This window comes from Cinclus cinclus, chromosome 4, assembly GCF_963662255.1.
Source record: "Cinclus cinclus chromosome 4, bCinCin1.1, whole genome shotgun sequence".
In the NCBI taxonomy this organism is placed as follows: Eukaryota; Metazoa; Chordata; class Aves; order Passeriformes; family Cinclidae; genus Cinclus; species Cinclus cinclus.
In genome coordinates, this window is record NC_085049.1 from 1,981,034 (window position 1) to 1,992,147 (window position 11,114).

The window sequence follows — 11,114 nt, forward strand, 5'->3', positions numbered from 1 at the left end:
CTTCCCACTTGTGCAAACAGCTTGACCTCTGTCTGCACAGTTACATAACGTCCCTAATGTGTTTACTGTTTCTTTGTTTGGTTTAACGACATGTTTCTTTTATCAAGAGAGGTGCAGACAAAAGATTAACCTGCAGGAAAAAAAAAAAATATATATATATATATAACGTCACAATAGGTTCAATATTAGCCTGTCATAAAGCTCTCTTCAGCAAGGCTATGTCTTTGTGCTGCAAATTGGGCAGAGTTGAACCACTAAAGGCCAGCCTTTCCAAAAGGAGGTGTGCTGGGAAGTCAGCCAAAGACCAGGCTGTGGGGGGGAAATAATTCTACATTAAAAATAAACAAATAAAAAAATTAAATTAAATTAAATTAAATTAAATTAAATGGAAAGAGAATCAAGCATCTATTTCTTTCTCTATCTCCAGGTTATTTGGCGTTACAGGAAACTGTGCTGCCTGCAGTAAGCTCATACCTGCTTTTGAGATGGTGATGAGAGCAAAGGACAATGTTTATCACCTGGACTGCTTTGCATGTCAGCTTTGCAATCAGAGGTAAGAGAATGCCCTGGGTCTGTTCCACAGGCTAAGTGCTGGCTCGGCACTGGTGTGGGTGTGCATTCCAAGGAGCAGACAGTTTCCAGTAGTAGAATCCCAAGACTGAGAGGAAGACCTGGATGCTGTTCCTGGGACTGAGACAGAACATCTACCATGACCTTGGACAGAAAACTTTTTGTGCCTCAAATCCCACATCAATAAAAAAGAATAATGTTACTTCCTCTCCTTCAAAAGGCTGTCTGTCAGGTTTAATTAATTAATATTTATAAAGGTCTTTGAAATCCTTTTCTGCAGAAGAGCATAGCAGTACCATTTGTCATTATTGCATTAATTTCACTTTAATTCTTCATTTTTATCATATGTGTTTCTTTTAAAGTACACATTGTTTCTTCCTGTTGCCAGAACTGTAATCATTTAAATTTTAAAGATGTTGTTCCCACAATTTCCTCTGTAGCAGCACTGGATCTCTCACAGTCCTATTTTTATTTCCATACCCAAACCGTAGGTTATAAAAAACCCAAGGATCCAAACCTGACACCCTGTTCTGAAGCATCACCCATATGGCTCATTGGAGGAGGAATGTCAGACATGATAAAATTGTAACAACTGATTTTTTCAGAGGTGAAGAGAGCCAAGTTGATACCAGCTATGCTCTGAGTGGTGGCTAAGTCCTGTCAGAGATTTCCATTTCTGACTCCACCAGAGCTGAGAGCAGCTTTGCCAGTGACTTCTATGAGGTCTAGAAAGTGAGAGAGCCAATTATGTCCACTCCTTAATGTCCCTATTATTTTCAGATTTTTCTCAGTTATTACATGATCCTATTTAGCGTTTTATAGAGCTCATATTTTTTTTTTTTCATTTCATCAGTTGTGAAGAAACGCAGGACATACATTTTTAGGGAGGCAATGAAAAATTAGGAAGATAATAGTCTAATATGATAAAGCTAGACACAGCTCTAAATAAGCATTCTGAACCCACCAAGTCCTACAGTGTATTATTTTTTAACACAGTAGTCATTTAAAAATCAAACATCCCTAAAGAACCATAAAATGTACAGCTGCTAATAAGTGTAGCACACTACAATTACGCTCTTTTAAAAAAGCCAAATTGACCTTTTTCATCATGTTACATGGGAAATTAAAATACCAGGCAAGTAATAACCACTGCTTAAACTATATAATAATGCAAAGTAATTATAGGTTCTAATGCTATTTAAAGTCCTATATCAATTTTGTCTTGCCACAGAAGTGAGAAGCAGTATTCTGAGCAAGGCAGAGGCTCCCACAGTCCCCATTTACCAGACACACACACAGTGTCCCAGGTTTCCTTTCCTAAACCCTTCACATCCTGGTTTGGTTTTTTTTTTTTTTTTTCCAAACCATGGTTCTGGTATCATTATTAAAGCACCTAATATATTTCTGTTGTTCGCTTCATTTATTACATGCCATAATGGAGCTGCATATCTTTAGTGCTGGTTATGCACAATTAGCACTTAGTTATTGTCTTGTCACTTCAGCCCATACAAGACAAACTTCTTTAATGCAAGAAGTCAGCTAATCTTCATCAGTCAAGCAAAGCAGACAATGTTTGTTAGCCGGAGTGCAAAAGATTTTCATCATAGTTAGCACTCCTGGATCTGAGGAAGTGAACTTTCTTCCCCCCCCCCCCCCCCCTTCCTCTACCCTCCCCTCCCCCCCAAGAAGAAAGCACAGCTGTTATGAATATTTTTAATATTCCTCCTTTACTAGTACAACTAACGTACAATTTCACTCTGCAGCTAACACACATCACAGTGTTCCCTGGGGCCACTGATCCCTCTGGAAAAGTGCTGTTAGATGCCTCTGAAATGGAGCTTAACTGAGTTATTTAATAATTCTCAGCCTTTTTATTCCTGAGCCTTCAATCTAATCTTTTTATTTGACTTTTACTTTGCATGTATTTTGGGCAAAGGGTTGCTGAAATAGTTTTACTGGTGTCTTAGACTGAGAACAAAAGAATGAATTTACCTGAAATACAGTCTAGTTCATCTGGTGAAAACAGGGAGAGGTTCCAGGAGTTACAAAGAATTTTGGAAATTCTCAGAAGTGACCCTAATGCTGATTCTATTGCAATAGCTCTCATGGAGACTAATAAAGCAGACTGCTTGTAGGGTACTTTTCTTCCTCACAATTTGGAACTAGTGGCCCTCTGAAGAATTAATTTTGTTTTGATTTTACAAAAAAATCTTATTTCATGGATGCTCCGACATAGCTCTTCTGTGGATCCTATGGCAAAGCATCCCACTGACTACATTCTCTCATTAATGGCTTCAAATCTTTTGCTTTTTGTTTTTTGTTTAACAATAAACCTCCACGCTGTTGCATCAACACCTCCACAACCTCCACACATCAACAGCTTGGGGGTTTTCAGATCTACTAAGAAATCTTTTTCTGTTCTCTTTTAAACAGAAAAAACCTTGTCACTCACCATTTCATTAATAATTTCTGTTGTCCTTTCAGATCGTTTTTTCTTCCTCTGCTCAAGCTAATCAAAACCACACAGCAGATTCTGAGTAAAGACGTGTTTATAGGACTTCAGTTTAACTTTTTTAAGTTTCTGCTACCCCTTTGTATACAAAATAATGTTATTGAGGGGTTTAGATTCGCTTTTTCCTTTCACTCCAGCCACTAATCCCATCAATATGCAATTTATTTATTGTAGAGAAATATTTTATTCACAAACACATCCCCAGTATCTAAAATTCACTAATGGGTGTATCTGCTATTGCAGGACCTATTTAGCTTATTCCCCAGTTTCACATTTTCTTCCTCTATTAAATTTTACAACCTTTGGGTCCTCCCCTACAGAGGAGGTAGTGCAGAGTATGTAGTGCTCTCTGTTTGATCCCACATTTCATTTTCAGTTGCCATCTACCATTTAGGTTCTTTTCCTAACAGAATGCATGCACTGCTCATGAGAATACAGAATTGTTTCTTCAGATTGCACTACTTTGGTTTTGCCAGCTCTGATTTTTTTTTTTTTTTCTGATGCTCTGGGCACAGTTGCTCCTTCCAGCTCCCTCTGCTTCTCAAGCTAGGTAATATTTATATTAACAAACCTCTCACTGATCCGTTGGGCAGCCCATCCTTTAGTCTTGCTATTGCATGACCCTCACATTCCTACCCTTTAAATAGCTGATCCTGGCCCAGAGAGATGCCTGCCCATTTTTGCCTAGTGCTCTTTGTGAAGATTCAGTGGGGTTTTTTCTGCTTTTATGGACAACTTCGCTGTTTGCTTTGTTGGTTTTGAGTATCTACTACTCCCCATCCAGTGCTAGTCTCGGTGTGGATGGTAATTAGGCTCCCTTCACTTAAGGGGACTTTTGTTCAGGCCATGAACTGCAGCTCTGAACTAACTCCTAGCGTGCCTGTCCCTTTTCTGGCCTCCTGAATGTGACTTTTTCAGAGGGAGGAGAAAAAGGCATTGTCTCCCAGCCTGTACTCCAGGAAGAGAGACTGTAGGCACAGGCTGGCAGAGCTCCTGAGCCACTAAGCCTGCTCCCCTGGTGTCAAACAGGCACTGGCTCCTATTTTCCCTTTCATAAAGCTATTCAGCTCCAGGACCTAATTGCTCCAGCCAGACAGTTTTTTGAGATATTTCCCCCATGTTTTTCTCGATACCGATGCTTAAAGCTGTAGCAATTTTGTGAATATTAAGCTCTGCTCCTAGCCTAAAGGTTTTAGCATCCTCTTATCTCTCATGTCTCTGTCCAGCTTACTCCTAATTTGAAGTTTTTTCCATTGCCTAAGTACCTGCAGAGCTTAGTGACAGTCATCTTAATGGTGTGAGTGTTCCCCTTTCTTATCTGCAAACATATTTAACTTCTCCCCAGAAGCCCTTCACCTCACGTTGACAGTAACCTCAATATACCTAATTTCTGCAGAAAATTTAAAGGGGGGGGGGGGGGGGGAAGGAAACCACTGGAAAAATGAACTTGTAAACAGACACTGCCTTTCACACTTTGTCAGGTTGTGTGTGTGTGTGACTGACAAAGTGGAGTGGCAGCTCTTGCAAGTGGGCTCAGCTGTGCCTTTGCTTGACACTTTTGGCTACAGTGCTGATGCCAGCCTGCCTCCAGCTTTCCCACTTCCCGGAGTTTGTGTGTCCTTCCTCTCAATCTCTGCCGGCGTCTTTAGCGCCTTGTTCCCCACTCCTGTGAAATTTTCTCTCTGCTGTCTGAAGTCAACTCAGAGGATGGCTTAAAACCCCCATCTGCTATAGCTGAGAGGTGTTTAAATCGCCTGTTCTACCCTTCTATCTGAAATTGTCTTTATTTTAATAGAAACGGGACTGAAAATGGTTACACACTCATTGAAATTGCCGTCCTGATGTAGGTGTAAACACTTACCTCCAGTATAAAATCTAAAATGCCTGCACAATGTTGCCTTTGTTCTCTGTCAACCAGGGGGGAGGGATACAATGCCAGGGACATCCTTATTCCAAACACCAATATTAGAATTTTTTTTGCGTGAGTGGTAGCTTTATAAATTCTGAAGGCCTGAGTACTGCTTATTTTCATTGTACGTCTCAAAATTTAAAATACAAATTAGCATTTTACCCACAACCACTTTTTATAAAGCTGTGCATGAAAAGCACACCCAGTTGAGGTTTGCCATTTTAACTTGAACTGGAATTCTCTATATTCCACATGGTACTGGTGAAAATGGACCAACTCAGGCACAGCTCCCACTTTCCAGCCTTTGAATTGGACATTTTGACAGAACCCCAAAATTAATAAACCGCAAGTGTGGACTGATGAACTGAGGTGTAAAAGAGTGGCTTTGTTCTCTCAGTGATGCATATAGATGAATGTGAGTTGTACTGGGAGCTCAACATTTAGAAAGAGAGCAAAGGGGAGAAGCAGAGCCCAGGCTACATCACTGATTGCAAAAAAGGAGAGGGGAAGGGTATGGGTGTGGTAAATCTGAGCTGTCCTAATCCTCAGGAAATCAACAAAATCCTTCCAGATTTTGTTTCTCTCTACAGAGACAAAGATCTGGCATTAGCAGAGCAGGCACACACAGAACCATCTTCTTTCACAGCAATATTTCTCTTGCTTTCTTAAGTAGCGCTCAGTACCTTGACACACATCCTGTGCATCAGAAAAGATGACAGACGGCAGTGAGATCTCCTTAAATATCAGTTCTGAACAATTAAAGAGCTACTTCTCAAAATGGAAGTTTTATACTAGACACACCTTCCCTTCCAAACAAGGTGATAACAGAGGTCATTTTGTAATACAAATGGCCTTCCTTTTGCCATTGTAAAATATGACAGGGTTTCTAGGCTGTAGGTTAATTATAATGGTCATTCTGCTAATGTCACAGTCGTGTCAAAAGCACTATTATCAATTTATGGTGCTCAGTCCAATCTGGCATGTTAATGCAGCCTATTGTATATTCTTTCCTGTTCATCTTGCACGCCTATTTAAAAAATTGGGTGAGAGTTTTAGGGAAGGCTGAAGACTACCATCTGCCTGCTAGAAGAGTAATAATCTTGCCTAATTATATACTCCTAACACAGCAGCATCTTAAAATGCTCCTCGGCTCTGTTCAATATGTGTGCCCGAATCGTGCCCTGATTTACATCCTATGCCAATTCCATAAAAAAACCCCAGCCTTAGTGGGAGGCTGGGCTTCGATTTATCCTCCCATTTTAACGCTGAGCCACGTTTAAATCTTGCGGCGAGCAAACCCAACCTGAAGTAGTTACAGATACACCTCTTCCACATCAGGAGAGGCTAAATCTGGTTTTGAGAGTCAAATAAGCTTGAAAGTGTGAATGGCCCGAATTCCTCATACTTCCTCTGCTTACTTGCCCCGTCCCATTGTGCCTGGGAGCCAGAGCACGTCAGGATTTATAGGTTTTTCACCCGATACCTCCTTGTCACCTAATGAGTGCTCAATTCACACATTTAACACCCAGGGGCACACACAAGCCTCACCATCGGCTTTTGCCAAACATGCTTGCCACTGAGCTCGCACGATATGAGAACAACTGCAGAATTTGAACCCTAGGCATCCCAAGCAAAGGTTCCCCAAGGCACAGGAGAGCATCCAGAGGATGCAGACAGAGCCCCAAGCCCCCGGGTTCTCCCAGAGCCAAGCGTGGCCAGGCAGGATCTCCAGGGATCTGCGCACCTGGGACAGAAGGGATCCCTGGAACCGTGTGTGTTGAAGGCACTCGTGCATAAAGCTGTCACATGCCACCTGGACATAGGTAGAGCACTCCTGGCTGCACGCATCGACGCTGCTAAAGCAAAAGGCATTGACGCTTTTTATGGGGAAAGGCATCCCGACCCTCCTGTGCAGCCAGTGCAGGTTCATTCAAACTGCGCCACTTCTCCGAGGGCTGAGAAGCAAAATCCTCCAGCCGCGATTCTGATGCAACCAACAATATTGCACTCGTTAAGTATTGCCATGCAAGAGAGGTGCACTTCAGCAGTGTATTTTTTTCACTACCTAAATGTTTTTAGAAAAATTAGTTTGCTAAGGTCTGTCTTACCCTGGAACGGAAGGAATACACAGCTGAATAACATTCTCGGTTCAGACTTGGTGTTTTCTGCTTTTCTGCTGGGTGTAGAGGTGGTCTGGTCTCCCACTGGTGCTCTGGTTTGGTGGGGTGAGGTTGTTTATTTGGTTTTTTTTGTTTGTTTTATTTTCTTTCGTTGATTTGAAATGTGAATTCTTTGGGGAAAACAAATGTTACATGTTGGCACTACTTAAGACTCCTTTACCTAGTCTTGTAAGGTGCACAAAAGAACTTTTCTCAGCATTGCTGTCTATGGACAAAAATACAAAAGATGGAAACTAGAAGAAAACAAACAAACAAACAAACAAAAAAAAACAAAAACAAAGACCAACTTTTATGTATGAATTCTACATTTCAACATAACTACCCAAAATCATTTTGTGTTGTTAACAGCCTAGTATAGGGGTGGGACGAATAATAGGAACCTCTAAATTCTGTAAAAGAGTGTTGGCCGTAAATAACTTAAAGATTTAGGGATCCTCCCATAAACTCTATTTTCAATCATCATCATTACAGCAGGCAGTAATCCCACAGAAAAACAAAAAAAGTCCACAAATAAACAAACCAATTTTCCTTTAAGAGCAGAACTAATTCTTTTCAATCCACTTTTTTATTACACTATTTTCTCTCTATCTATTTAGCTAGCATAAGGATAAATTTCCAAAGCTACCCAGTTGGAAAATAAATGGGTTCACTGTTTGTCTAGCATTCCAATCTTCACAAATGTAAATCAGTCCAACTGCTACTCATTTAAACCTCCAACTTCACAAAACATTAAAGGACTGCTTTCCATACGCAGCTTAATCTGTAACAATTCACCAAGATTTCTGCTTGAACATCATTAGAAATTGCTATCTGATAAAGACAGACCACTATCAGGGGTCAGGTGGCTCAACCTGTGTCATTCATGGAGTTTTACTGGGTCAACTCCAGCAGGCACCGCTACTTGAAGGTTAAATTTTCACAATTAAATACATATACAGCTATTCCCATAGCTACTCAGCTGTTAAATCTACCGTAAACAACACAAGCATTTATATCTGACCCTAATTGTGTCCAAGATGTCACCATTTGGAAATTATATTTTAAAAAAGGACATTATAATCCGTTACACACTAAACAATACTTTATGTGCTGAGATCCATAATTAGCTGGTCGAGGCTGGTTTCATTTATTCACATCAGTGTTAAGGGGTTCATTTAGGTTACTTTCTTTCATTTTAATTGGAATAAGGCAAGCAGTGCCTCCCAATGTATTTCATAGCTGGAGAGTTCACTACAAACAAAGCCATGTAACCCTGCCAAGGCAGTCACTAGGGAAACTTTTTTTTTTCTGCATTGGCCCCATTCACTTTTCCCTAAGAATCCTCCAGGAGAGTGGCTTTGTGAAGGGGAAAAAGGGTTGAAGGGTGTGTCAGGGAAGAGCCTTCTTAAATTCAAGCACTTATTTTTAGCTGGGAAATCCTACTTTACTCGAAGTTTGAAGGCAGGCAGCCAGGAGCATTAACATGACGTGATTGTCCTACTCATCAGAGAAAAGCAAATGAAATCTCTCAGTGGCGTTTTGCAGCAATCAGATCGTTCTGATGCACGTAATAGTATAACAAGGTAGGAACGCTGATACCACAAGAGAGAAAGTAGTTAGCTGAGTAACTAAATTTATAATCAACTCCTACAGGAAAAAAAAAAAAAAAAGAAAGAAAGAAAAAAGGTTTCTCTGCATGCTTGCGTGTCTCTGGTTTGCACCAGAGTGTAAGCAAAATTGTTTATGCGCTAGAAGCAGTTCTCAGAATCACCATCTTAAATCAAATCCAGCGAAATATCCAACTGGAACATAACAAGGAATTCTTACTGGGACACAGGACAAGTACAAGATATCACAGACAAGTTTTCCACTGCACGCAATCACTTTGTCTTCCTTCTGGTTTGCACGAAAGCAGGACATTCACTTTTCACTCGGCTCGGCAGCCTGGGATATTTCTTGTGTTTTAGCTGTGTGACAGTGACCTGATCCAGGAGTCCCACGGCCCACGGTGGGCTTTGAGTGAGGTCTTTGGCTGGGGAGCAGAAGTGCCTGAATGCACTAGATTTTGTTGAAAGCACAGGTTAATTTTGGCACCAGGGCAATTCCCCTGCTGGGCTCTCCCACGTGCACATGTGGCCATTGTCCAGCCAGCACTTGCACCACAGCCCTTACCTGTAAGACCGTATCACACCCTTGATCCTCAAACTCTCTTTTCCCTTTCTTTTCTCTTTATTATTTTAATTTCAGATTTTGTGTTGGAGACAAATTTTTCCTGAAGAACAACATGATTCTGTGCCAGACAGACTATGAGGAGGGTTTAATGAAAGAAGGTTATGCACCCCAGGTTCGCTGATCGGATGCCACATCATTAAGAATAAAAAGCACTATGTTCTTTTATCTTTTTTGCTCAACATGTATATAAGAAATGACACAGGAACCTACTGAATAGCATAGATATAGGGAGACAGAATGGTTGCGTGAAATAAAAGGCGGACTGCATCTGTATGTAGTGAAAATTGCTCCAGTTCAGAGTTGAATGTTAATTAAAAAGGTACTGTATATAAAGCTGGATTCTTTTTGCTTGCTCTTGGGATTTTTCGGTTCGTTTGGGGTTTTTTTTTGTTTGTTTCTTTTTGTGTCATTTGGCATGAGATGTTTATTTTGGACTACTGTACATAATGTATTGTAATATTTGAAGCACAAATGTAATACAGTTTTATTGTGTTACCATTTGTGTTCCTGTTTGCTTCTTTGTATTGTTGCATTTAGTACAATCAGTGTCTAAACTTACTGTATATTTATGCTTTCTGTATCTACCAGCTATTTTAAATGAGCTGTATCTTTCTAGTAAAAAGCATTAAAGAGCAAATCCCAACCATTATGCTACACTTAGAGCTTAAGAATACTGTTTACATTAAAACTATTTAGAAAACTAATAACTAGCAGCACCTGCTGCTAATGATGCTATGGTTAAGGGTCTATCAGCACTTCTCTTATAAGCCTCTATTTTTCAGGGGTTAAGCATCTGCTGTTTAATTGCATGGATTTTCCTCAAAGAGCACTTTTATTTTACTACAAAATTTTGAAAAGCAAATCTGACTGGTTTGAGATATATTATAAAAGGTGCAAAAGTTAATGCTTTTGGGTGCTGCTTTTTGTGCCCCTTAGGCATTCCAAATGCCTGGATTTGATTTTTAATTTAGCTGGAAATTAAGCCCTAATGCAAACCAGTGCCTCTGGGTATCTTATTTTATATATATATATATAAATATATAAATATATATGTTATTTTTCTGAAATTGTTAATTTGGGGAGAGGGATGAAAGGGAGAAGATTTTTGTTTATATACATTTTAAAAAAATTCTTAAAATTTGAGGGGTCCCTCTCTCCCTCATCTCTCTCTCTCTCTCTCTCTTTTATTTCCTTTTTGTTCTTTGCTTTTTTTTTTTCTTTTTTTTTTTTTTTTTTCCAAATCAGGGCTTAACCCTAATGTTTTCTGGGGCTGCATCCTCAACGAACCCTGGAAAAAAAGTGAAAGTAGAAGGCACTGTAAACAGCCCCCTCTGAGGGTCTATTTACATTAAAGAAATGACCCTGAGCTGACACTGGGAGAGTGACTGCTTGCTAATTACCCACCTCAGTGAATGCTGAAGGTAATTTAAATGCTGATGTGGATGGGACAAAACTTTGCAATAGCAAGGGAGAGCTACCACACTCCACTGCACAGGTACCTTGCTGTCCATGCCAACATCCTACAGGTTTGTCCCATCAATACTGGCAATTAAAATCCTTTTGACAGAGGTGGAATCACTGCTGACAGCTCCTGTTGGCAATCAGTCCCTTCTCCAGGAGAGGTGGACCTCTGTTTTTTAAAGCCATGAAGCTATTGCATCAGCAGGACGTCCCTAAGTGCTCACGCCCCTGACAGAGCTTACAGGTGTTTGGCAAAGGAAAGCAGGATGAA

The 11,114-nt window shown here is 40.3% G+C and overlaps 1 protein-coding gene across 1 annotated transcript in view; it reads left to right on the top strand.

Moving 5' to 3' along the window:
• Positions 1-10,305, top strand: part of LMO3 (LIM domain only 3) — a 55,344-nt gene extending 45,039 nt beyond the window's left edge. The window contains exons 3-4 of the mRNA XM_062491579.1: positions 428-553; positions 9,398-10,305. Coding sequence (XP_062347563.1) covers positions 428-553; positions 9,398-9,503 — 232 coding nt within the window. The 3' untranslated portion in view covers positions 9,504-10,305. The remainder of the gene's footprint in view (positions 1-427; positions 554-9,397) is intronic.
• Positions 10,306-11,114: the final 809 nt, after the last annotated feature.